This window comes from Echeneis naucrates, chromosome 12 (genome assembly GCF_900963305.1).
Source record: "Echeneis naucrates chromosome 12, fEcheNa1.1, whole genome shotgun sequence".
NCBI classification, from domain to species: Eukaryota; Metazoa; Chordata; class Actinopteri; order Carangiformes; family Echeneidae; genus Echeneis; species Echeneis naucrates.
This window is the reverse complement of record NC_042522.1, coordinates 9,086,053-9,113,833: the sequence shown is the minus strand read 5'-3', so window position 1 is coordinate 9,113,833 and position 27,781 is coordinate 9,086,053. Positions and strand designations below refer to the sequence as shown.

Here is a 27,781-nt window from a genome sequence, read left to right as displayed (position 1 = left end):
CTGAGAGAGAAAACACACACACACACAAGAAGCTGAGACTCGGAGCATCTGTGCAGCTACACCCCGGGAAAAACCTCACAGCTCCCCCCGCCTGCAATAGGCATGTCGACCGCCGGGGAAGTGCCAGCATTCTTCAAGAGCATGGGCTCTGACAGCCCCGCCAGGCCCAGGCAGAAATTCTGTGGCATGTTCTGCCCTGTGGAAGGATCCTCGGACAGCAAGACGCTGGACTTTGATGCGCTCTCGGGGTGCAGGGGTAAGAGCGACCGGCCAGTCATTGATCGACAGACCGACATCTCCCAGCCGAGGAAGGTGGAGATAAGGGAGAGCACAGGGAAAGAAGCCCTACAGAATCTGGATGATAAAAGGGTAATTTTCTTGGATTTTGCATGCGTGTGGCGTATATTTCCAGCCCTGTCCTTATCCCTTTTCCCCCTCTATGTCTCTACGCTTTTCTCTCCACCTCTGTTTTCTGTCAACCAATATTGAGATCTTCGCAAAAACCTATGCCACTCATTTGAGTTTGTTTAAGCTTGCAGCCTGTGCATGCCAGACAACTTGCCCTGACTACATTTCCCAGAAAGCACTGGGATATAAAAGAGTGGATGGAGGGCCCGCCATGCAGAGCTGCCAGAGGGAGTGGCTCCTGTTAGTTACCTTGGCCTTATGGTGTTGATTTTTATTCCTCCTTCTGCTGCACGGTCCTTGCAGCTGTGCTTCGTGTGTGTCCGTGATTTACTGAAAGGTCCTTGAGAAAAACAGTAAACATTCAGCTGTAACAGGCCTGAGTAGGAAAATTCTGCGTGATTGTGTCACCCGCCTCGGCCTGGATATGAGTGGCATACACATATGTGAGCACACAGGGTTAGATGCACATATGATGTAATGCATAGGCGCAGCATTATCGTGCATTTATGCAGAAATGAGGGTGTGGACCAGATCAACAAGAGACAGCAGCTCTGGCTTGCATGACTTGCAAGAAAATCTTACAACTTTTATTCCTACTTGTTTAAGTTATAGTCCTTGTTCTGCTTTAGGGCAGTGAACTGTGGAACCAGCGCTCCACCTGCTTAATATTTAAGCACCCTGGCTGCCGTTAAAAGCTTTGGTTAGTGGTGTTTAGCCCTGGTATCTTGTTACATATTGATCAGTGACATTAGCCACACAATCCACTCTTACCTTCCTCCTATGTCATACAACCCTTATAGAAATACTTCTCTCCTGTTCTCTGATACATGAAAACAATGGATTTCTTCTTGTGTATCAATAAGAAAAAACAAACAATTAAATGGTGGGATGTTTAAATGCTACCTGTCATGCTGAATTAAACAAAAGATGTTTAAGACTGCAGTGGCAGAGAGCAACTAAGTACAATTCCACAAATACTAAAGTCGAGATTTCAGCATTTCATTTATTTTAATTTTCTTCATTTATTTCATTTATTTATTATTCATTTAGAAGACAAAACAGTCAAAAAACATTCAGGATGTTTTGTTAAAAGTTATAAACAGAACCAGATTTTTTACCAAAAAAACTAATTTTACCAAAAAAACTAATCAGAAGGAAAATGTGTTGATAATGTAGGGCCCTTCTCCATAATCAGTACTTTTACCATTTTGAAGGTAATACTACTGATATGCTTTTATACTATTCTTGAAGTAAAATACTGAGAGCATGACTTAATCATATCAGAGTATCTTATCTCCACAATCTCTTGCACGTGCTGCATTTTTAGAGGTCCTTTAAAGTGCTTGAAAATAAAGTATGTCTTTTCAAAAAGCAGGAAAATGCAGATAGGTTATTTTTGAGAGAAGAAAACTTGACTACATAAGGATTTTCTCAAGCCAATAAATTTAAGGGTAAGCCTAGCCTGGTATGACCAAATCTTCTCTGGCTCTGTGGCTCAGATCAATCATGCGACGACTCTTTCATATTATGCAACTGTTACATCAGAATAGCATGTTACAGAAAATCACTTTTCTTTTTTTACTGCACAAATGCAAAAAAGAAAAAAAGAAAAAGAAAACAAGTGCGTATGGGTGCATTTAAAGGGGAAAGAATCATTGCAGTAGATAATCTAGATAATCTTCTATTGGAGAATAGCTCAAAATAGTCTAATCAGTTCAAATTCAGTTTAATTAGATTATATTATAAATCTTGTTTTTATTCAGTTACTGTAGAAGGAAATAAAATCCCATCAGTCCTATAAACTGCTCCAAACAAGTGTTGGAAGTACGGTGGGACTGGTTCAGGGGCAGCTGATCGGATGGTCTCTGCTAAGAACTGGGACGGTCTTCTTAGAGAAGATGAAGTGAGCCGAGTTAAGATGGCTGCTGGTTGTTTCTTCATTTGTTCAGCCGGTGCACTCTGCCTTCACTAATCCAAAGAGAGCGATTGATGGCATTAGTGGCTCTCTCCTGTCAATGGAGCAGGGCGAGGCTCTGCGCATGCTCCGTGGGGTTCTTTTTATGGGGAAGCGGCTCGCTAGTGGTCCCTCCCTCCCTCCCCTCTTGTCTGACTCCGTCTGGGAAAGGGAAGGTTTGGTGCATCGGCGGAGAGACCGGGAGGCTGCCAGGACGCGATCCGGAGTTGACAGATAGTTTGATTCTCTACGCTTGTGGCCTCCGGGAGGATCAGCTGCTTCTTCATCTTCCCTCCTCACCACCACCATCATCATCATCATCGCCAGTAAGTCCCATTGCGTTGATAGCGGTCCTCGGAGCGGCGCAGGAAGAAAAGACCGGTGAAAGATGTCTGGCTACCAGGGCAAGAAGAACATCCCCCGCATCACAGTGAGTGTCACGGGGGGGTGTTGGGATGGTTGAGGTAGCTCAGGAGGGAGATTGGGGCTTTGTCGTGCGGGGGTCGGGCGGTGCGGGGCCTGCGGGTGCAGGATGTCACCGGGGCGGCGAGCTCCGACAAATCTGCCTGCATGAGTCTCGCTCGTAATTCTCATTTTGCAGAGGCATAACGGCTGTTTGCTGAAATCTGACCCACAGCGTCTTAATGCAGGTTAAGGTCGATAAATCACACCCCCCCCCCTCCCACACACACACACACACACACCACCTCCTCCTGCATTACTCCCTTCCCCTGTTGTGTGGCGAGGCTGGAATAAAAAAAAAAAATCTGGATTTTTGCAGCATCTTTGCGACAAGTGCTCGTCTCCGAATGCACCGAGTTCCCACTTCAGCTTGAAATAATCATCTGTGCTGCAGCTCCACACTCAGGCCTCCATTCCTTTGTCCATGGCATGTATGACAGTTGGGGTTTCGGGCCGGTGCTCTTTGTTAGGCGCTGAGTCTGAGAGCCTGGTATCAGTGCACACCAACTGCTGGGGCAAATGCTTCCCTGCATCCGCTGTAACGCTCAGTACCGGGAGGCTTTTTTTTTTTTTTTTTTTACCCCCCCCCCCCCAAAAAAAAAAAAAAAAGCTCTCCTCTCACTTTGGAAAAGCATTGGTTCGATTTGCTTTAGTTTTATTTTTAGAGGCACAGACACATTTAACGACACTTTAACTGTGTCACCGTGGGGCAGACAGTTTCCCTGCATTCATAGCAGAGCTGCAGGGATGGTGGAGGTGGTTCAGTGGAAAGTGGAGAATAGGGAGGGGAAGGGAGGGGAGCCAGGGGAAGGGAGGGGACAGTGGGTCCCATTTCCTTCCATGTTCCTCTTTCAGCTGGGTAATGAAGGGGAGATCCATGTAGGCAGAGCTGATCAGGAAGGAGGTCACTGTCTTGCCACTAGAGTGAATGAAATGGGTTAAAATGTCCAGACTGTCTGGGGACATGCAGGCAGACTGACGGCTTCCTTCAAGCTTGTTATACTTCAGTCTGACATGATTAAATGTTTTGTGGAGATAAAAGAAGACACATTACTAAATGATCTTTCACTGTTACAATGAAGGCTGACTGGGAGGAGGCTCAGGGCCTGAGGGGTCAGGTGGCTCTTAAACCAGAGCTCAGTGAGCAAAGTGGCTGCTGTTAACATTTGAGGCTGAATTACTTCTGGAAAACATCCCCAGTTTGATGAGGTCACGACAAAGAAGCACTCAGGACGCTGACATGATGTGGGTGGGGTCGGCCTGTGGGCAGGACGAGGAGGCCCATCATCTATAAATCCATTTATTCCCGTGTACACTCAGTAAGAGGAGGCTCCAACCTCCATCCATCCTACAGCTTGTGGACATAGTAGGTTGTGTGGTCAGAGTCAACCACCACCAACTTATCCCAGATCAAATAGGCAGTAGTGCGGAAGGGATTGAAAGGCTGATCAAATTAGTTGTCAGTTGATAGGAAATCAGTAGGCAACCATTTTCATAACTGCCTTAGGTGCTTGCCAAAAAAAAAAAAGGAAAAGAAAAAAAAGTACAAAATCTAAACAACCCAAAGCCAATATGAAGATTTACTGCTTTTCTCTGTTGTGATTTGAAAATGACTACGTTTTGGAAACTCCATGGTATTTGTAGCTGTTAGCCTGGACTCTGGAGGGAATACTCCCCTAGAACCAAACCAGAACAAACCAATCAATAAACGGATAAATCAATACTGGCAGTAGTCATTAGTTAAGAGTCCCGTTATTCATCCTGCCTGGAGAAGAGATGTTGAAAAGCAAAGTGTGATGCAACTCAATATGGAAAAACATTACACATTAATAAGGAGCATATTTGAACTACAGTTTTAATATTAATCTGCAACTACTCTGTCGGTCTCTCCATCAGCTGCAGCAGTTGGCGGAAAGGTCAGAGGATTAGCTGGAGTTTTAGTCCCAACAGCGATTAAGTCAGACCTAAATGGATAGACTTCCTATTCCTGAACAGTGCATGGAAGAAAAAGCAGGTCAGATGCAAATTTGACTTCAGTCTGAAATGGTTTTTTTAGGATCTACTTGCTCTGTTTGCATAGTGTCTCTGTCCTACACGGCAACACGGTTACATCAAGGCCAGAGCGATAAATCTGCTGCGTTAGACTGATCTTTTCGTCACTTCATGGGCTTGACCATCGAGTCAGCCACTCCGGGTCATGACTCCTTTAAGCTCCAGGTAACAAATGCTTTTCAGTAGCTCTGTGCCGCCTCGGAGAGGAGGAGTCAGTGCGAGCGATGGATGTGTTAGACCAAACGCAAGGCGGAGAGGAAATGAACGAGGTTAAATTGAATAAAAAATGAACAGTGCTGACAAAGAGATCCTGTGTGTTTGCAGCCTTTTTCATATGGACTAATCAAATTATAGCTACAGATTTAATATAATGTAGAATTAATCCATTCTCTTTGCCCCCCACCCCACCTCCATTTGTTAAGGATGGACCATGATGTCCACACAACATTAGGGACGACGGGTCTGTCTCTGCCAGATGGAGTTGGGCCAGCTGCACAGACAGGGATGTACTTAAGGCAGCTCTCATCAAATATGAATGAACCAGCGCAACTTCACCACCTGGGATCCGAGCTTCTCTGTGACTTTCTGATTCATGCAGCTTAACTGGAGCAGAGTTCAAAGAAGTGATTGAACATTGTGCGTGCAGCTAATGGTCCTACCTCTCAGGCTCCCAGACTCATTGTCCCCAGATAGGCCAAAAACTCAAAAATATGGAGTAAATAGATTTATGGCTGCAACAATTTCTCGAAGTAATTTAGTTTACTGCATTGATGGACAACTTTGATCTCTGATTAATCATTTAAGCCATTTATAAAGCAAAAACAATCTGTCGCTGTAGGTTTTCAAAATGGTTTTGTAAACGGTTGTAAATTTTCGTTTTTTGCCCTGACATTTGGACACAATAAACTATTTGAATCCATCACTTTGCAACCTTCAAACATGTGATGGGGATTTTCTTCGCTTTTTTCTTTTGAAAATTTAAACCATTTAAATAACTTCGTCAAGAAATGAGTTGCAGCACGATATGAAGCAGAACAATCTTCAGATTACTTTTTCTCAGAAAAGGAGCGGGCTTTTTTTTTTTTTTTTTTTGCAGCAACAAGAACAAAGTGGATGTTTTTCTAAAATAAAAATCCAATGTACAAAGTTAAAAGAAGCTAAAAATAGACAGAGGCTATAATAAGACTGTCCTGGATTAACGTCTGTGTGACTTCAATCCTCAGAGGATGAGAGATCGTTAGGCAGTCAGAGAGTATACCTGCGGTACAGAAGTTGCCCCTTGTGGCAGCTCAGTGTGTGTACTTACTGTTAAAGTCACCTCAGCCTGTTCACGCTGTTATCTCACAGTGCACAGCAGCCCGGGGTGCTGTCTGTGAACACATCACACACAGCGCACTGGTGTCCAAATAAACCCCCCTCTTGGCTCAGTTTGTTCACACTCAATATCATCCTCCATTCAAAGAAGTGAGAGGAAATATGCAAGCGAGTGTGTGTTTGTCTTTGTGCAGAAAGTGAGCTTTTTTTTTTTTTTCACGATGCAGCACCTGAACAAAGGAGAACACTGTTGAGTAAATGTCGGTAACAGGATCGTGGTGCCCCCAGGCTGCACCATGTCCTCCAGAGGCTGCAGGGAGAGGTCAGTGACTCCATTCTTCAGACAATTCAAAACGTATCCAAACGTCAGGGAGAGTGTTTCAGGGATTCTCTTCAGAGTCAGTGCGAAAGTGTAATTGATTTGGAATGACTTTAACACAGAGGTGCAAAGTTAAAAAATGAAATTAGAATTGTCTTGACTGTGGACAAACAATAACACAGTGTGATCAAGGGAGATTTTAACAGTCAAAAAGACAATTTAATGTCGTTTTTCGTTGCTAGCTCAAAGATATTTAAAATTGATATAGTTCATATTCAAAGTGGATAAAAAAATATTTTTCTGAATAAGAGAGGGAGCATGAATTCCTCTGTTGACATGTACAAATATAAAACATAATATGGCTCCAAAACTAGGAATCCATATCAAAAGCTAAAAAAAAAATATCACTATTTATAAAAAACATGAATTCGGTAGTTTATTTAGAATGTTTACAATTGAGACATTAAGTTAGATGTGTTCCCTCAGGGAACATTGTTTGGGTCCTGTTTTGAAAGTTCAAATTACATGAAAAAAAGCGAACATGTGTTTTGCAGCATTTGTCTCAGCATGTATGGGGATGGTTTTGGTCACGGCTGTTTTTTTTAATAAACCAGGACCTGCATAAATCATAGTGCTAACTGTCTGACCTGGCAGCATTCTCCACCTGACTTCACTAATGTTCCCAGGATATTTTCCATTTGGACAACAACACACCACGTTGCTGGGTTACGTCAAACACTGGCAGACATTTTCATAGGGCTCAAGCTGATTTTGTTCTGATTTCCCAAAACTGTCTTCTCAGGCGTCTCTTTACTTCATCTGTGGTGTGTTTTACTTCTCACCTGTGGCTCTGTGGTTATGTTTATACATGTTTTTAATAACGCTGGGTGACAGCAGTCATAAAATAACAGTTTGAGCTGTCTGTAATGGTGGAATAATCACTTCCCAGACTCCATCATTGATGGTCTGTTTCTTTCATGCTAAGCAGCCTTTATTATAATTATTAATATCTTTAAGCGTTTTCTTTAACATCCCTATAATCAATATTTTCTAACAACAATGGATGGGATGACTAAACAAAATGTGACAGGATTTGTCCCCACAGACAAATTGCAAATTTCATTAATTCTATGGAGAAATCTATAGTTTTTGTTGCACTGAGGTGTTTCATTTTGGTTTCACTGACCAAAATTTTGTCGACTCCCTCTCTTCGCTCTCATCAGTTATGTTTCCATCTGCAGCAAAAATAAGTTCTGATAAAACCTCCTCAGGTGATCTGCCAAGCACCAAACAGGAAATATCTTGGGTGGTATACTAAACAAAGTGGAGAACTAAACATCGAATGATGACAAAGCAGGAGCTAAAAAGGACAATGGACCTGAAAACAACCTGAGCCATGTAAATTTCAAAAGAGAAGAAGTTTGTATTTGTCGCCTTTTCTGCTGCCTCCTTGTGGCCAAATAAAATATGTTAATTGGGTTTTATGGACTAGAATGGTGGCTCTCCAACTTTTCTCAAATGAAGCAACCTGAACTAAACAACATCAGCATGATGCAGGTTAAGACTTCAGAGCTTAGACAACCCGAGGGAGCTCGGAGTAGAGTCATTGCTCCTTCAAGGTTAAAGCCAGTTGAGGTGGTTGGGGCATCTGACGATTTTGCTTTCTGGGGACCTTCTTCTGGATCAGGAACCAGAGGGATTTCTGGAACTGCCAGCTTAGCCAGTGGCCACCGCGATGGACGCCAAGATAAGCAGAAGACTGTCCTTCATAAGACATATTTATCCAGATTAATTTCAACTACACAGCTGCCCTATGCTGCCATGGTATGTACATTAGTGCGTTTGAGTTTTTAGTCAGGAATGAAAACACAGCTCTATAGCAACAATGAGCCCTTTGAGCTTTGTCCACATCCTGTTTGTGAGGCTGTAAGAGGTTCCCATGATGAAAAGGTCACTGTCGTGGTTGGCAGTGATCCAGTACAATCAGACAATCTCCATTCCCCGTGAACTGCAAAACAATTACATGATTATACTGTATAAGTCTGGATTCGAGTAATTGTTCTTCTAATTTCCCGATTCTTCAAAGTGTTCTGCAGCCGAGCCTCTAAAACCACCCCTCCACCACCACCTCCTACCTTTTTAGTGGGACTTTTTTCCCTAAATGATCTGCTTCTTCCTCATGGAGTAAATCCTCAAACCAGTCAACTTTCTAAAAAGAGTAATTGTTTCTGAAAAGATAATTTTGCCTCCCAGTCTTGGCTCGCGAATGTTGAGTCTGTGTGAAAATATGAGTGTCGACTGAAGAACCGTGGTCTGCTGGCGAACTTCAGTGCGTAATGTGATAATGACAGTCATGATGAGGCACATGATGTAACGGCGATATTTCAAAGCAGTTGTTGGGATGAAAGTGGGCCAGCTGTGGGCTGGAGGGAGGCCAGTTGCTCCACCAGAGCAGTCTGCGCCGCATAGATAGAAGATTACCACATGATCTATTTGCATTAGTTCCATCAGCACTGCCGGAGCATCGCCACACCTTTCAGGGGACAACTGCAATGCATTTTCCATACCGGCTGCAGTCAGCTGAAGTCCTCAAGTGCCTGTCTTCTGTGAGATAGTTTATGGCACACATATGTAAGAAGTTAAAGAAAAGCTTCTCTTCAAAGATAAGAGTCGACTGGCAAAATAGTACATACTTCATATTTAGAATGTGTTTGATGCATATTTATCAGGTCACCTGACAAATTGACTGCGTCAGACGTCAAAATGATTCACTGTCAGCTGGATTTGATGACTACAGATTTGAAATGATGAAATATCTGAGGTTAGCTGCCTCTGTAGCCTGCTAGCAGTCTCTATTACAAGCACAACACACTTGAATCTCAGACTGTACTGCCAGTGGTTGAGTTGAATTGTGGGTGACAGACACCGGATTATAAAAAAGGCATTCATTAAAAGTCTGACGCTGTGATAGAGATATTTTTAAGATCGCTACTGCTAAGATCATGTACAGTTGACAATAATGAGACAGAAACAGTGGGAAAGTCACACGTTTTTTCATTATGAAATGACAAATTCCACCTGCTCCTGCTCCTTCCACCTGCAACAAGAACTCATTTCTCTGCCATCAGCTCCCTGGTTATTAAACCAGGAGTCTTGAAAACAACAAAAAAACCATCATGCAGTAAAATTTCAAAGAGTTGAGTGCTGCCACTCTGAGCTTACACGTGCTGGTTCAGATTCAAAGCGGGGCTCTGACTGGGGGCCTTTGCCGAGCGGCAGTTGGGCCCAGGGACAGAGCTGCTGGCTGGGCGGCAGCTCGCGGGAGCAGTTCACACAGAGCGGCCTTTGTTAGCTGCTGGAGCCCTTGTGACCAGAGTTGCCACACCCTTTTTGGACCGAGGGCCCAAGCTGCTGGGGTGACTTGAGGGGCGGGACAGGGGTTGAGGGGATCAGGGAGGGAGGTTCTGGGGTAGGTTACCCCCACCCCCCTCTTTTCCATTCCCCTCTCTCTCTCCCCTGCACAGACAAGTGGCACAGCTGCTGCAGGCAACAGTGATGGATGACAATGTCTGCACTCTGGTTGGCTCTCTCGGACGCCCGTTACAAAACAGCTCAACCTCATGAAGTGGACAGAGGGGCGCGTCTGTGGGCGGACGGCTGTCCTCATTGTTGAATAGTGGATTCTTCCCCTAATTTTGTTACACATCATGGTTATTTACATTTTAATGGCACATGTGAACTTGCTGTGGCTACAAACCACAAAGCTGGTTGGTGACCATTCACTTCAAACTAAAAATTTGTCAAACAGCTCCAACAACCAGTCAGACTAACTTTTGATACATGAATAAGAAGGTGAAAAGAAGAAGTTTTATTTAAAACCGACTGAAAATCACTGTGCCAATATGTCCTTATTACAAAGAGTGAGGAAATTTGAACACATATTCAGTATTTCACAAAGTCAGCAGTGGTGTGTACAAAGATGAGAGCAGGATCAATCCTAGGTTTATGATTCTATCACAAAAAATGTTGTGGGAGGTCCGGTCCATTCTAGGATGAATCAAACACTGTGGTGGGATGGGAGTGCCTGCCATAACACACTCAATTCAGCCTTCATACACCTTCATTCTCCTCTGGAATGACCCCCATGTTCCTACTGTATCTCTTTTCCCTTTTCTTGTTTGACTTCTTCCCCTTCCCACTCATCCACTTTCTAATTGTGTCTTTTGTTATCCCTGTCTTTCTCTACTTTCCCTCCTGACATTATAAACAGTCATTGCTAAAACATTCACGCATGAACCTGGGACTGATCCAAATACCACAGCTTTTTGCTCTCTGTGTCATCACCTGCTTTCTCCTCTATCCGTGCATTAGATTACTGGGTATTGAAAGTGTGATTTAAGTGCGTAGGCGTGTGTGCGCGTGTGCACAGTGTGTATCTGGTTAGCTTTGTGTGTGTGCAGAAAAAGAACGCCAGTATGATTTTGAAAGGCATTGCACAGCCATGAGGTCCTTATCAGACTGCATCCTAAAAAGGCCAAGCAGAGACTGCTGTGTAGACTGGACACGTTTTGAGTATTTATATTTTACTAGAAGTGCCAATCCACTGCTTTATACAACATTTCCCAAAATGTCTTCTTTCATATTCACTTAATTCCACTTACTAAAGTGAAGTCAAATCAGGTATTCTTCTGCATAAGCGTAGTTTTATAGGCATCTATAAAATCCCAGAACACTTCGCATGTGTTCAGATCTGCAGTGTCTGCTTTTCACTCTTTAATTGACTACTCATCTTTATTGCTTTTGCAGAGTGACCGTCTCCTGATCAAAGGGGCAAAGATCGTGAATGATGACCAATCCTTCTGTGCTGACATCTATATGGAGGATGGAGTCATCAAGTGAGTTACCGTTTTTCTGAATGAAAAACTCCATATATTATGTTTACAGAGTTATAATTCTCTTTCTCTTAATCTGTTCATAGTAAAAGCTCAGTAGTTTGGCATAGCTGAGATTACATGCTAAACACAAACCAGTGGGCCCCTTCAACGTAATGCATTGCAATGCTATCAAAGAATTTCATTTGAAAGTTGGATAACTTCATGTCAACATCTTCAGTAGGTCCCCTGGCTGTTTCAGTCATATCACAGATACGTCAAATAGAAATTTATGAATTTCCATTATATTCACACTTAAATCCACATTTTCTTACTAAATGGGCCTGAAGATGGGATTCTGATTTGAATAAAGGTTCTTTCTGCAGCTTCAGGCTAGCATTTTAACTTTCTCAAGATCACCTCTACGTAAAAAAAAAAAAAAAATTCTTCTTTATGAATTTTTCTTTATTTTTTTAATTCATTACTTCCTATTTCACAGACAAATTGGGGAAAACCTCATTGTGCCCGGCGGGGTAAAAACCATTGATGCTCATGGCCGCATGTTGATGCCAGGCGGCATCGACGTGCACACACGTTTCCAGATGCCCGATCGTGGAATGACGTCTGCGGATGATTTCTACCAGGGGACCAAGGCCGCACTGGCTGGAGGCACCACCATGATCAGTAAGGAGGGGAGAAGCTGACCGTGGTATCTGCAGAGCATCTCTCTCCACAGTGATCTTTCATTTGCTGATTGGCTATAATTGAAAATAGCTTAATGAGAACAGGAAGGGTGCCAGGCCTCTTCATGACCGAGCCAAAACGTAAAACTGTCCATCTGCTCTGAGGATTCAGAGCTGCGAGGTGTTGAATGCTGCTCCTCAGTCTGAGCTAGGACGTGAATTACTTTTCCCTTTGGACACAGAGGCTGCAGAGTGGTCAGAGTGTAATTACAAACCCTGTTTGAACAGTGTTTACTTATTTTAGGCTTCTTATACGCAAAGCTAACTGATCTGAGATATTCTCACTATGAAAGTGAGCCTATGCTTTGTGCTGTTTGCAGTTTCTTGTTGATCCCTGTTATGTGGTGACTTACTTGTCTCTGTTGGTTCTAATATAGATAACAAAGCCAAATGAGGATGTTCCCTCTAATAGTCCTACTGAACCTCCCTCTGACTCAGCAGATTTCCCCTCCTCCCTCGCAACCAAACAAACACTCTCTGGCTGCTGCCGTCTTAGACAGGTCAACAGCTGGGACCGAGTATGTAACAGCCTGGTGACTGGATTGCACATCACACAATGGACAGATGTGATTTAATAAAAAATGGAAAAAGACATTCAGAAAGCTTGAAATGTGGTTTGAATCTGATATTAAACTGCAGATGAAAAATCAAGATTAAAACCCCATGCTCCATGTGGTCGCACTTACTAATAAAATCACATGAGACGCTTGTGACAACATGGCGTATGACATGTATTAGTGCTCAGTACGTAGATAATTAAACAACAAAAGTCAGACTAGATGATCAAGTAATTGTTTTAGCAGTTGAGAGATTCATTCAAAGAAGGTGATTGTTTATATGATATATTTGTACATGTTTGTAACCTTTATGATCGCTACTTTAGAAATGAGAGCGGTTTACTTCCCTACTTCTTGAAGAAATATTGGGTTCAGCATCAAACTTCATCCCTTCACTTGCCAACACCAATGTGAAGTTGTTTCTCTAACTCATCTTTCCTGCTGGCCCAGGCTCATCCCCTCCCTTTTTGACAGCGACTCACTGTGGCCTCAAATCTGCTCTGAAGCCGTAGCTACTCAGAGGATGTGTTGGGATCTCTCGCCTTATAAATGTAAAAACGGGTGAAGCTCTTGTCAGGAGACAAGCACCTTCATTCTTCTGGACAAGAAACCACGTTCAGCGGCCGAGAACACTGTACAAATACGCCTTTAAGTAGACATGAGTCATTATATTCAGTCAAACAGTATGAGTCTGGAAAACTCCAGGTGTAATATCTCAGTTCTCTTTCTTTGGCTGCTGGAAACTGAGGAAGTTTGTACTTTGGGTGCATGCTCTGGTTTGAGTAGAGACAGGAATGACACATCTGGTTATTTTCAAAGATCGGTACAATTTTCATGTAGTCACTTGAAACAAACTAGGACCAGACCGGGCTGCCGAGTGCAAATCAGTATCATTTTCATTTGAACTCAACATCAATTGATCTGGAAACCAGATCGTATCAAATATAAGATCACAGGGTCTAATTCACCATGTTACATGACAAATCATGTATTTGTGTATGTTTGTGTGTCCAGTTGACCATGTGGTACCGGAGCCTGGCATCAGCCTCATCTCAGCCTTCGAACAGTGGCGCGAATGGGCTGACAGCAAGTCCTGCTGCGACTACTCACTGCATGTCGACATCACTGAGTGGCACAAGGGCATCCAGGAAGAGATGGAGGCACTAGTGAAGGATCATGGTACGACCACACACAAAGTCACATTAGAGTTTCTCAGACAAATGTTTAATATGTTTGACTGTCTCTGAACACTTTTCACATACCCTTATTATTCATTATTCACATGCACATGAAGACTTCTAAAAAGAGATCTCATGCACAGAAAACTTTTAAAACATAAAAGATTTAAAGTTTCTTTCAGCACATCCTCAGTTATTTTGTTCCGGCTGGATTTTTGAGAACATTTAATATCAATTCAGGTCTCATTTAAGCTCCTTTGTGTTTATATATAAATTACACTTCTTGTTAATGTTTAAGAGCCAAGTTCGAAAGAGAAACAAGGTTAAAAACCAGCCTGGTGGCCTCTAGAGGCTGCAGTGTTAATGACACTCCACAGTACAGAAAAAACAACAAGTTGAGTCATTGCAATTTTTTAAAAATCTCATTTAAGAAAGTTCATTCGGGGGGTTGATTCGTTCTTGCAGTTCCACTTTGGGTGTTTGTCAGAAGGAAGTGGCTCACAGCTTTACAGCAAAGAGTGAGACAATCATCAAGCCACCGTTTGATGTATTTTTTAGTCAGTCTGTCACCACAAAATTGACATTTTAAAATCCCTAACCTTTTTTTGTTACTTTTCCAGGTGTCAACTCTTTCCTGGTCTACCTGGCGTATAAAGATATATTCCAGCTGACGGACGCTCAGGTGAGACCCCCTCTTCTTTGCCATACAATGTGTTATTGAGGAAGAGAGAGCATTTCAGTTTTACAAAACTTTAAAAATATTCATGTCAGAGTGAAGTTCAAAACAAATCAGAGTATGTAAGTCCAAAATTACATCTGGCCTTGTTGAGGTGCAGCTTCTCCTTCACTAAACTGAATTAAACTAGAATTATCATTTGAAAGGAAACACACTGCGGCACATGAATACACATCAATGCAATATTGTGCAAATTTCCTCATGGTCTCCACTTTTATCACGCTTAAGTATACAAGTTAATCCGCAGACAAAAATTATGTGTTTTCCTGCAGTAGCATTAGATGGATAAGTCAATATAATGTCTACTTTGTGACTTCCTTGTTATTTCAGAGACTAAGAGGGATGAAAATGTTTTTTGATATTTCTGTCAGACGGCCAAGATCCACAGCGCTTTAATATTACATCTATTTTGTGTAGCAACGCACTGTTCAGAGGCAAGTTATAACTCGAAGAAGAGATTGGTGGCGTACAATAAGTCAGACATTATAACATAATAAAAGTCATATCTCAGTCTTGCTCTTGGCTCTTGCACTCGTCCTGCAGCATGAGATACAGTTACAATTTGTTTGTCTTGGCGAAGCGTCGTTTCATACCAGTTGTCCATGTGTTTCTCTTTGGAGTCTGAGCAGCAATTGTAATGAAAGCCACATCTCCATCTGAGTGTCTCTCTGAGTCATGCTTAACATGAATTAATTCCACTTGAAAGCGGTGACGAAACGGATCAGTGTTGGTCCTTGCACCTGTGCGAGGAATGTTTGCAGGCCAGTGCAGCCAGAGTTTATCATCCTCGCTCCCACGTCAAACTCTGATGGCTCTTCATCGCAGCTTGTTTGGCAGCCGTAACTTGATGACTCATTCAACACGTCGGTTTTCTTTCAGTCTGTGAAGTCATCTTATTGCTTGAATGAATGATAGTGTGGGAGACTGACATACGCTTTGAAATTCTGGTGCTTCTTCGCATTTGGGTCATTTAAGGTTGTTATAACTGTCGTACATCACTTTCTGGGCTCAATTTCTCAATGTAATTAGAGCATTAGTGTAAACACAGTAGGTCTGATTTGTAACCCCAATGTCCATTATTCAGAAGTGACACTGGAAAGGCTTTTTAGTTTTTGCTAAAATAGTGAGCGGATGACTTCATTGGCAATATTACCTACTAATTTACTGATACTTTTTACATGATTAAATTTAAAGTAAATTATATTAATATTAACATTGTCTCTGGTGTCTTTACATGCCACGTATAAGACAGGCACTACTCAGAAAACATGCTAGTTAAATAAAGTTCGTAATAACGTCTGATTGAGCTCATCTGGCTGAATGACCTTTAGAGAGGCAAGTGATAAAAATCAGAGAGCACACTTTGGCTGGAGCCAAAGGCTACGTTTTTACCTTAGTATGCTAACATGGTATTGAGACGCTGTGACATTAAACATGTTCTTAAATATTAGCTTAGTATCTTTGGCATGCTAATTTTTGCTATTAAGCACTAAATACAATGTATTGCTGTGGCTTTGTGTCACTAGCTTTGCAAGTCATACGTTTGCTATTTTTAAGACAATTTATTGGTTATTAATATTAATTTGTGGCAAATTGAAAATTTTTGACGTGGTAACATCACAACATGAAAAGTTAGGTCACTATTATCACTATTATTACATCATCTAACAGTTTACGCAGCGGTTTTACCGAGAAAACTCACATTGGAAACTTAAGGAAGAAGTGGCAGAGAAGAAGTCACTGGGGTTCATCTTCTGGGGACCTTGAATCTGTCTGTGCCATTTATCCAGTCTGATCAATTACTGAGATATGTCTCATTTGTCTAGCCATGTAGCTAATATATCCAAAAGTCACATAAAAAAGGAAAACAATCGAGTTGCTGTCTGATGTTGTGCTTTTTCTTTTGTTTTTGATCAATGATGGCTTTAATCACCGCTAAAAGAAGACAAGACGCCAAGTTTATATAGCTGCTATTTTTTGTTGCCAGTCAGAAGACATAAACAGACCATTCACACTTACTCTTGAAAGTACTGCATCCTGATATCTGATCACAGTCTTGGCAGGACGAAATGTAGAGCGTTTTTTGATTTATAGTACATCACTCAAACAACACAGCAGAAATCAGGGTAAATCATCACAAGTTGTATAACAGGAGACATAAAGGTCATAAATCCAGGCTTGTGTTACCAGCAACAAAAACGCTGCATGAGTGTATCCAAATCACGAGTGTGCCTCATTTGCTGCAGGTGTACGAGGTGTTCAGTGTGATCCGTGATCTGGGAGCCATCGCCCAGGTCCATGCTGAGAATGGGGATATCGTAGCTGAGGTAAGACACTTTAGACCTCAGTGAACTCAGATCTGAATGGACCTTCTGTTATGAAAATTGGCAGCAAAGGGAACCATAAAGTGTGTCTCAAAAAGGTATTGCTCAACAACCAGCACATGGAGCCCAAATCCTGAGAGCCTCCCAGTGATTATAAAACATAGTTCAAGCAGTGACACATATTTTTCTGCACATAAATGATGAAACGTTGAATATTGAGTTCTTAATAGCCAACAGATGAAGATGTATATCCATGGAGTTCATAGCCATGCTCTATTGTTTACTGCCAAGGCTGGCCATGAGGAACATGCATTCATCTGGCCATGATATACGGTCTTGCTAATGGTGGTTTATATTTGTGTGTGTGTTATGCATATGCGTATTTAGGAGCAGCGCCGGATCCTGGAGCAGGGCATCACTGGACCTGAAGGACACGTTCTCAGCCATCCTGAGGAGGTGAATGACCTGTGTGGATTTTAGTTTCGTCTAATTGCTGAGCTATATTTCCTTTTTCCTTCGAGAACATAAACAAAAGCTTTTCTTATTTTCGAAAAACAGCATACCCTTTCTCTATCAAGTTTTCCTTATTGTTTTAACTGATTTATAGCAAAAGGCGAGGTAAAACCATGAATGACGTCTCACTGGAGAGCAAAAACAGTGTTCTAAAGAGCAGTAATTTAAAAAACAGGAGCACAGGGGCTGAAAAAATGACACAAATAATAAAAAAAAAAAAAACCCTGAGATTTTGAAAAACAGACAAGCTGAAGAATCCAGAGCTGAAAAATAATTAACCTGCAGTTTCGATTTTCGAAATACGTCACCAGGGCTTGTAAGTCAGATTGGAAATATGTGTTTTGTTTTTTCCCTCTCTCAAGGCCGTATAAAAAATTACAGTCAGCTCTTTGAGCTAGCTATAAAATGTTTGCCTCTGTTTTTGGTCTCTACAGCATAAGATAAAATGCTTGCTATTTAGCAACACAGATTATGGCAAGAAAGTGTAGAAGTATGTACATGAAACCATTAAACTTTTGTGTTTGAATACAGCCCTTATTGCAAGGATCGTTCCTCTGGACTCAATTTAAGTATTTTATTAGAAAACATGATGCTTTTAGCTACTCTTTCATTTTATTAGTATTTTTTTAAATAAAACCTTTTATGTTCTTTGCTCATATCATCATATTACAGTTCTGTGGTCTGATACAGGGATCCTAAAGTGCTTTTTCACAGATTTTAGCAGTACCAAAAGCCCATGAAAAATTGTACGACCGTGGCCAAAGAGTTGGCCAAAGGAATTCCAAAAGTTGATCTATCAAACCTCTAATATTCAGTAAATTCTGGGAAGACCGTTGGCTGTTATGTCATCAAACATAACCTCCCAGCCCAGCGTTCTACACGTTCACATATCTGATTAAATTAGGAAAACGTGTGTCGGTCATTAGTGAGATGGGGATGAAGCAATGATGAAGAAAAGGGCTAAAAATACTTGTCTCCTCCTCAGGTGGAGGCTGAAGCAGTGAACCGCTCAGTCACTGTGGCCAATCAGACCAACTGCCCCCTGTATGTCACCAAGGTGATGAGCAAAAGCGCTGCTGATGTCATCGCTCTGGCTAGGAAGAAGGGTGAGATATTCAGATTGTCTGATTTAATGCTCATTAAATGATCATTTCATGCTAAGTTTGTCATTGTTATTGTCTTCATTGAACAAAACCTGAGTCTACCTCATAAAACCGACAAAAACTGTAGGATTTTGACAGCTTCTCTTTCTAAAATACTTCCAATGCTTGATCATTTTGGGGTTTTTTTTTTTCAGTCCAACATTAGTTAGAGCATGTGCATGAATGCACATAACTTCAAGGGTCTATGCGACCTGCGTGTTGCAAACTAGAGTTGTAGAATCTGGCTTATATAGGTACTGAACTTTCAGGCACTGTGGTCTACGGAGAGCCGATCACCGCCAGCCTGGGAACAGACGGTTCACACTACTGGAGCAAGAACTGGGCCAAAGCCGCTGCCTATGTCACCTCCCCTCCCCTGAGCCCCGACCCGACTACGCCAGACTATCTCAACTCCCTGCTGTCCTGGTAAAACGAAGTTCCAAATATGCGCAATGTCACAGTGACAATGTGTCAAGTAGTTTTCTCAAAGCATTACCACCAACGCTGTGTCCTACTTTACAGTGGTGACCTGCAGGTGACAGGAAGTGCGCACTGTCCCTTCAACACCGCCCAGCGTGCTGTGGGCAAAGATGACTTCAGTTTGATTCCTGAAGGGGTCAATGGCACTGAGGAGAGGATGTCCATCATCTGGGACAAATGTGTGGTAAGCATGTTTATATATGAGGGGCTGGGTGGGCAATATGGATACAATCACATTCATATCATGATATCTTTACACACTTTACCATAATATTGTAAATGTTTTTTATTTTCTATATGTGATGTAACTCAGTTAGATTTGGCACTATCTAATTAAATTTGATTTGATTTGATTTTGGAAAATAAATTGGAAAAACCGCTTCTGGCAATGATAACAAGACTGTTTTTAATTTATCCAGCAAATTAAAGACTTGTGACAAATTGAGGCATGTCATCACATTGAAGCAAAAATAACAGTACAACACTACAACCTCACACCAATAGCAAAGTGCAGGCAAAAAACGTGGAAAAAACGTGTGCGGCCCATACACGCAACACACTTCAGGAGCAAAATGATGAAACAATGAGACAAGAGTCCATGCGGTACAGATGATTGAGTAAACGTGCAGGGATGATGACCGGCAGAGGTAAGAGCAGACCGTGGCTCCTGCAGCACTCTCACTCTCAGCTCTGATCCTCTCAGGTTACAGGCAAGATGGATGAGAACCAGTTTGTGGCTGTGACCAGCACCAACGCCGCCAAGATCTTTAACCTGTACCCCCGCAAGGGTCGTATCGCTGTGGGTTCGGATGCCGACCTTGTTCTGTGGGACCCAGATGTCACGAAGATTATCTCCGCCAAGAGCCACAACTCGGTACGATCTCGCTCATGCACACACAAATCGATAACATTAACACCTCAATACAACTGAGGCCTCATGTCTTCCAATATTATAGCATCTGTGTGTATCATTTTTATGAGTTTCTTTTATCTTTTTCATGTCACCACTGGAGTGAGAAGATTTCAAATTCAACCCTGACTACAAATTACATAAAAGTATGCACAGGGGTGTCACATACTGTTAGCCTTGTAGTGAAAAGATGGAAGCCATGGAGTCAACATTACTCCAAAATAAAGGTAAAAGTAAAAAGAGTGACCTTCTTTATAGAAATAAAAAATTACGGCCTCATGACACATAAACAATTCTCTTGTGTGACAAAGATTGATATTAATAATAACAATTCACTAAATGCCAGTGATAGAAGCCAGAGCCATTGCTTTATGAGCCCACTTCTTCACTGTAAAGGATGTGTCTGAGTTTATGGCCTGACCGCTGAACAGGGTGTGGGCCTCACACAGCGTCAAGGGAGTGATGTCATTCTTAAAAATCTTCCAGAGAACTGGAACATATCACTTCTGATTGTAAGCAGGCAGGTCCATGTGTATTCGCTTATGAGTGCGTGTGTGTGTGTGCAAGAGAAACAGAGAAACTATTGCTGCATATGTTCCCCTAATCTCGTCATGTTCTTTGGTTTCTTGCTATTCCCCTTGGTCAGAAAATGGTGGACTAATGTTCATGGGAGAAATTGCTCATTTGGAGTGTTTGTGTATGAATGTCAGTGTGTGTGTGTATGTGTATGACAGGATAGCCCGGCCGACTGGTGATCTCATTTCAGGCTTTCAGACTGTACCAGATTGCCATGACCTCAGCTTTAGCTCCAGTAGCATTCAGGAGACAGAGTACACACACAAAAACCCTCCACCCTCCTGGTCAACACACATGCGCCCAAACACCCACAACAAATGAAACGGCTTACCATCTTTCCTTCCTGTTTTTCTTCTTTATCTTTTTTGTCCTTCTTCTTCTTCTTCTTCTTCTTCTTCTTCTCTGGCTTGAAGCCTCTCTTCACATGATATTCTCCACCACCCCTCCCCCAAAAAGATTAGCTTTGCGTCCTTTATTAGCATTAGAAGTCGGAAGGAATGTTTTTAACTTTGTGAGAGTTAAATCGGTTAATCTCCTTTCATATGTGCTCTTTAATCCATAATCATTCTGGTCATATTACATGACGGCTTCATGTGTGAACGCAGACCCGAATATATCAACATGGCTCTGGCGGTTTTTCAGATGAACACTTGAGTGAGAGTTTCGTAAATCTGTGAATTAAATCAACAGCATCATCCCCAGTTACAGCATGTGCTCTGGTGAGGGGGGGGCGTCTTACGTCGTCCTTATGACAGGAAAAAAAAATCAGCTGGAGAGGATGAATCATCACATCTCTGCTCTGAAGATCTTTCCTTGATGATTTATGTAATAAAACATCATAGCAACACAGCTGTCAAACATAGACTTCCACTCACTTCACATCTAAAAACACAACATTAAAAATCTCCACACATCTATCTTTAAAATGTCTGCAGGACTGTGTGGTGGATGAACGCTTCCGTTTCTAAAAGCCAAACGAGTTTAAAACTCCATCATTTATGTTGTTTGTGAATTAAGTTTTGTCCCCAATTTCCATCTTGGTTCCTTTCTCGGCTACAGACCAATGAAACACGAGCATTATAATACATGATACTAGATATGATGTGACCTGACCTGAATAAATTCAGTTTTCATGGGTCACAGAAACTGAATTTACATATTTATTTATCATGGGATGGAGTAATGAATAGTCCAGATGCACTATAAAAACAATGCATTGTTGATCCCATCTCAAAGTCTGGACGGTTTCCTTTCTTTGAGCTGTATACTGTGTATGAGTAATATGTATTTGTGGATATGAGGCAATTTTTATTTAACAGTGTCCAACTATTTTGACATCATTGTTCTCCTCTACAGACTGTGGAGTACAACATCTTTGAAGGCACTGAGGTGCGTGGTGGGCCTTTGGTGGTGATCAGCCAGGGGAAGATCGTCTTGGAGGAGGGGACCCTCCACACCACTGAGGGTTCAGGACGCTATGTGGCTCGCAAACCTTTCCCTGACTATGTGTACAAGAGGATAAAGGCTCGCAGCAGGGTACAATACTGCTTTATTCCTGCCAGGATCTGTATTTTGTCTATTTATAGTGATACTGGTATCGACCATCCATTCTTTATAGATAGATGTAACTTTATTGGGAATCAGGAATTTGCACTCTCAGCAAGTTTTATGATGTCTTATGCTTGTTTTATGGCAAATGGAAGGGATGGCCCTGGCCTGACAATATTCAGTGTTACGACTGTGGTGTTTTGTTTCCCAAAATGCAGCTGGCTGAACTGAGAGGCGTACCCAGAGGACTGTACGACGGTCCGGTCTGTGAGGTGTCTGTCACCCCTAAAACCATGACTCCCGCCTCCTCTGCCAAGACCTCCCCTGCCAAGCAGCCTAACCAGCCCGTCCGTAACCTGCACCAGTCTGGGTTCAGCCTATCTGGTCAGTCTTTTCTGGGGAAGTGAGAGGTTTTTTCTTTACACCCAAGTTCAAACATATTTTTTAATTAATTCCTGCTTCATGGTGACAATTCCCTCTAAATGTTTGATTAAACTGTGGCAGGTCGGGACACATTTCACCAGTGAGTTCTCTCATCCTGAATTTTATGGTTACAATAACAATGCCAATGAGAAAGTTTGGACACACTTTTTCATTGAAATTAATAGAAATGTGCGTCCAAATATTTGACTGGTAATTTTTTATCCATGAAGTGTATCACCATATTAGGAAGTTTTTTTGTCTTAATTTTTACATTTGATTGTTTCTGATATTAATTTACATTCCAACCTCAGTGATAACCACAAAACTAAACAGAGGCAGGTTTATTAACAAGTTGCATTTCCTCACAACACAAATACATAAGCTGGACAGAATTCTCCAAATTTTCCTTGTCTTTGTGCTATGATGAACTGGCTGTAATGATTTGCTCTAAAATTAGATTTGTTGTGAGCTAGCTACACTGTGTCACAGCAAGCAAAAAAATCTTCACACAAAACAAAATATTTTCTCTGCCACTCTCTGGTACAAAAAGGTCCAATTTGTTATTTTGAAAATTAATAAATTGACCTCCAACCTTTGTGTTTCGACATATAAAAACATCCTTGATAAGCCAATTTTCTGTTTCATCCCACAGGTGCTCAGATCGATGACAATGTTCCTCGCCGGAACACGCAGCGTATTGTGGCGCCCCCAGGCGGCAGGGCCAACATCACCAGCCTGGGTTAGAACTCCAGCCACCCGCCGCTGAGGAAGAAACGAAGCACTGAGAGGGAGGCCGGCCGACGGGAGCTCAGGGGTTTAGAAACCTCATCAAGACACCACAGAGTCCCCGCATGCGCCTGAGCGGGCCATCCTTTAGTCTCAATCTCTCACTTCCTCCTCCGCCGCTTTTTCATGTACCCACTCTTCTCTTCCCCAAAACCTGATCCTAGAGGACACAGCTAGAAATGAAAAACAAACAAAAAAAATGTCTGCCTCATGATGAAAAAGAGAGAAAAAAAAAAGAAAACTCCTTATTTGAGCACTTTTGACAGCATTACTTTGTTTTTTTATACTGTACTTTGTCCCCACCATGTATCCTTTGATGTTTATTTTTCTGATGTTTTAATAGAGGGGTCAAGTGTGGCTAGACTGAATTAATATAGTGGGTCATTTTCATGCAGGATGTCCATTGTATGTCCATCCTTTCTTATCATTTTGGGAGTAGTTTAAACAAAGCATGGGTACAAAACCAATATTGTTATTTCCTTATTTTGGGTTTAAGTAGGCCAGACAGTAGGTTGCTTGAAATTGACTAGTCTTACAATTTATTCAGCCGGCAAGAATCTAACACTTCCTTCAAGCTGTTGACTATCTGGGATTTATATTATGTTCCATTTCAATCATTTTACTTTCCAGTGCATCACCAGCTGTCACACAACGCTAGGCTCAATATCTAATTAAATATTAAGGCCATGAACATGGCCTTAATATTTGAAAAAAATCAAGCAACACACGCTGCTCTGGCACTCATCTTGTGTTTTTCTGCCTGTGGCTTAGCTAAGGTACAGAAGTAAAACAACATATTCCACATTTGGCAGCTGCCTTTCAGCTTGTGAGTTGGCGGGAAAAATGTCCTGTGCAGCAGAGGGAGCTTTGGCAGGTAGTAAATAGAGCTTTATTCCTCATCTCTGAGCGTTTGGCCGTCGTTAAGTGGGAGGATTGAAGGAAAGATACAGGGAGGAAAGAGAAAGTCGTATTCGCTGTCACGTCAAACTCAACCTTTCCTTGCCTTATTGCTTCGTTAATGCCGTCCTTTTAAAGAACATTTAGAAGTGCGGGGAAGGTGCCATTCTCTATATGCAGCAGCTACTTATATTCTGGTTTGTTTGCATTCCTGAATCATTAAGGTCCAAGTCTTTCAATTGACAGCTTGTGAAACATCTCTGATAAGCGTCCATCACCAACCAGTGCATTTACATTCAGAATGTTTCTCCTCCTCCAAATGTGACTGTTTTATACTCATCTAAAGTCCTTCTTTCCTTTCTACTCTTTATGTGCCTGAACCCACAGAAGTTGTACTGATAGTTTGATTTTTTTCTTGTTTTTTGTTCTTATTGAGGTAAGAGACGGATGTAAGATAAAAAAGATGTAAAATAGCCAGGATTAACCGATTCAAAGGTGCCAGATTTTGCGCTTTCATAGGGCCTATTCCACTGGTAGAGCCCCTGTAAAGACGAAAAATGCTCGATATCTTGAAATGTTCTAATGTTTTAGAGTTTTTAACTTGTTGTCAAACTGCTTTTTAGTGTCATTCTGTATCTAGGTGCCTAAGGGCTGAGCACTATTGATTTACGCTTGAAAGTAGACATGAGCTAATGTACTTCTGACTAGTGTGCAGTGTCGATGTGTGAGGGATGGGACACACACAGCAGGCTCCTGTACAGCACTCTTGACTGATGTGGACTTCAAGTTTATGCAGGCTGTACTGCGGGCTTATACGTTCTTTTTACTTTTTTTCTTTCACGATCTGGCTTTCATTAAGCCAAGCAACTGATTTCCTGTGTTCCCTCTTATGTGAATGAGGTCTTGGCCTCCAGTCACAATCTCTCTGCAGCCTTTTTCTTCCACACAACTCAACACAGAGCAACAGGCTCAGCCTGACATGGACACAACCAGGGGCCAGTTACATAAATGTGGATTAAAACTAGTTGACCCTCAAACCCTTTCACACTTCAGATGAAGACAGTGATAGACATATTCTTTGGAGTGGCCACAGACAGAAAGGTAATTAAAAGTTGCTATGACTTCTGATGAGATGTTTGTAACTGAGGGGTAGCTTCAGCTTAGGTTAGTTACTGGGAGGAATTTTTTCATCTTTCAATTATCTTTTTTGCCTGCAACTATGACCAGGATTTTATGATTTACTGTCATAAAAGTTCAGTTACCCACAGCAATGATTATTTTGACCAAGTTGTAATGTTTTTAAAGAACAAATCTTGTTTCTTTTAACATATTAGTTTTTCTTTTCTTTAACTTTCAGGTCAGTCAGTTGTATGAAGATAGTTTTTCCCATGTTTGGGTTCATGCCCCTTTCTGCTGTAAATCAGTTCGGCTTTCTGTCTCAAAGCCAGTCCAACTGAAAAAGTCCATCTTAATGCAGCTGGCCCCTGTATAACACTCTTATGTGACATATATACAAATTCACACCATCTCTGTCTTTGTGCTTTCAACCCTAGTAATCCAGGCTCCCTCCCCCTTTATAGAAAGAACTGGAGGCCTATAGAAGGCGAAGTCTGTTTGTGTTACAAATCGTATATGTATTTTAAGAATCCAAAGCAGGGGGCGTGTAACAAATGCAAGTCTTTGATGAACTCAAAGATGAGATTTGATAGGAATGGGAAATGGAAACTTGATTTCCACGCCAACTTACACATAACATAACAATGTTTCTGTAAGTCAGGAGTGAGGAATCTGCCTTGACTTTCTTCATTCACTGTGGTTGGCAGTTTCCTTTTTGCAGATGTTATATTCCTCTCTAATTTTACACCATGACTTTAGTCGGGTGTGTGAGAAGCATTGAAGTCCTGAAACTGAAATTTGGCATCAAGCATTGCTCAACTGAGAGTAAAAGTACACTTCTTGTACTTTTTCTTGTAACGTCTCCTTTTTCAGTTTGCCTTTATCTGTCTCTCCCTTTCTTTCACCCTCCCCCTTTTCTCCCCTCTGTCTCCCTCCCACCCTGGCTCCTTTTGTTGTTTCATGCTGTTGCCTTGGAGACATACCCCTCCGTTCTTCTTGTTTGTCATGGCAACACTTGTCAGATTGCAGGTTGCTGTTAGCAACCTGTCCTGACCTGGTGCTATTAGTAAAGCTTTGCAGACACAGACACACACACACACACAGATTTTTATAATTAGTCTTTAGTCAGTGCTGCACCTTTTCTACATAATCCTGTGCTCAGTTGTGTGTAACCCAGAGTCCTTGACTGCTTAAAAAGAATCTGTTGGAGTTGAAAGCACACTGAACATTGTGTTGGTAAAACAAACTCTCGCATACACACACACACACACACACAGTAAACAGAAAACAGCCGTTTCTGTGATGCGGCAGCCATGTCTGGATAATTGACCTGGATATTAAAAACCAGCTGTCAGCGCTGGCATGCACATTGTGTCCCATGCCTCCTCAGTTTTCACACATACGCACACACACTAAAACACTCACTTATACTCCTATAATGCTCTGTCAGCTTGGATGCTTTTTCTATGCCATATTATGCTAATAATATATGAGTATGTACACTATGTGCTGCAGACTGAGAGGAGCTTCCATCCGTTCTGAGGCTGTTGATGCTGTCGAACACCTTCTTGCCCCCTGAACCCATTCATCCCTCTCTGTAAGCCGTTCCCCTTTGTGAAAGTGAAACTGTGTGATGGTATTTGTCTTGGTGGCTGTGGGGTTTCTGGGATGCTTGCTCACTATGGAAAAAGTGTCAAATCCCATGGATGGTGATGTAAAAAAGCAAAAAAAAAGCAAAAAAAGCAAAAAAGCCTCCAAAAAAAAAAAAGAGAGACAAAAACAAGGACTTCAAAGAATTAAAAAATAAGAAAAAATTGAATCAGTGTTGCTTTTGTCTCTTGGTTTAATGTTAGAAGCATTCTGCAAATCATGAAACTATAGACTGAAGTTCACACCAGCCAGAATTCAACTTCAGTCCTACTTAGTATTTGGTTATGGTTTGGACCACTTACTTTTGCTGATAATGCTGAGTAGTTTAGAGGAAATGTGCTGCACATAAAAACTGATCTCCGAACTGAGTATACTGGGCCTTTACAGTCAGTACAGCAGCACCTCACGTCACTGGATTTCCACTCACTGCCTCTTCAAAATGCTCTCATCCTGCCAAGTCGTATTGAAAGTTGTTCAAGGCCAAAGAAACAATTTTGATATGATAACATTTTAGCAGATATAGTTTGTAATATTTTGGACTATTAACCTTATGAGTGGCTATGTAAAGGTTAAGGGATTAGCAAGTTTCCAATCAAGCAAGACAACTGCACTGTAAGCCATGAACACACGACTCTTTAATGGTACACTGAGAATTTGAAGGTTACACTTTTCAGATCTCTTTTCCATGATCCTGGGCCCATGGGAATAATAACAACTACATGAAGGAACAATCCAGGTTCATGCTACACCTGAGCATTTCTTCCATAGCAGACTCCACAAACTCATGAAACCATTCATGAAAAATGTGATTGTTACCTGCTT

The 27,781-nt window shown here is 41.7% G+C and overlaps 1 protein-coding gene across 3 annotated transcripts; it reads left to right on the top strand.

Annotated features, from left to right (window-relative positions):
• The first annotated feature begins 251 nt into the window (after window positions 1-251).
• dpysl2b (dihydropyrimidinase like 2b) lies at window positions 252-27,077 on the top strand. Of its 3 annotated transcripts, none has more exons than XM_029515592.1 (14): window positions 252-369; window positions 11,316-11,404; window positions 11,880-12,064; window positions 13,695-13,859; window positions 14,479-14,540; window positions 16,841-16,921; window positions 17,306-17,374; window positions 18,417-18,537; window positions 18,843-18,999; window positions 19,096-19,237; window positions 19,757-19,927; window positions 21,896-22,075; window positions 22,306-22,471; window positions 23,163-27,077. In XM_029515592.1, the coding sequence occupies exons 2-14, from the start codon at window positions 11,385-11,387 to the stop codon at window positions 23,252-23,254; spliced, it is 1,611 nt and encodes a 536-aa protein (XP_029371452.1). In that variant the 5' UTR covers window positions 252-369; window positions 11,316-11,384; the 3' UTR covers window positions 23,255-27,077. The 3 variants fall into 3 exon arrangements, with proteins under 3 accessions (XP_029371452.1, XP_029371454.1, XP_029371453.1); XM_029515594.1 differs by lacking the exon at window positions 252-369 and adding an exon at window positions 2,540-2,688; XM_029515593.1 differs by lacking the exon at window positions 252-369 and adding an exon at window positions 2,567-2,792.
• The last annotated feature ends 704 nt before the right edge of the window (window positions 27,078-27,781 follow it).

What these genes read in the sequence shown, in the direction of transcription:
- dpysl2b (XM_029515593.1), top strand. Translation starts at nt 2,751, where the DNA reads ATGTCTGGCTACCAGGGCAAGAAGAACATCCCCCGCATCACA. An exon ending in TTCTCAGCCATCCTGAGGAG is followed by an intron (nt 17,375 to 18,416) that starts GTGAATGACCTG and finishes TCTCCTCCTCAG; the next exon opens with GTGGAGGCTGAAGCAGTGAA. An exon ending in TCATCTGGGACAAATGTGTG is followed by an intron (nt 19,238 to 19,756) that starts GTAAGCATGTTT and finishes TGATCCTCTCAG; the next exon opens with GTTACAGGCAAGATGGATGA.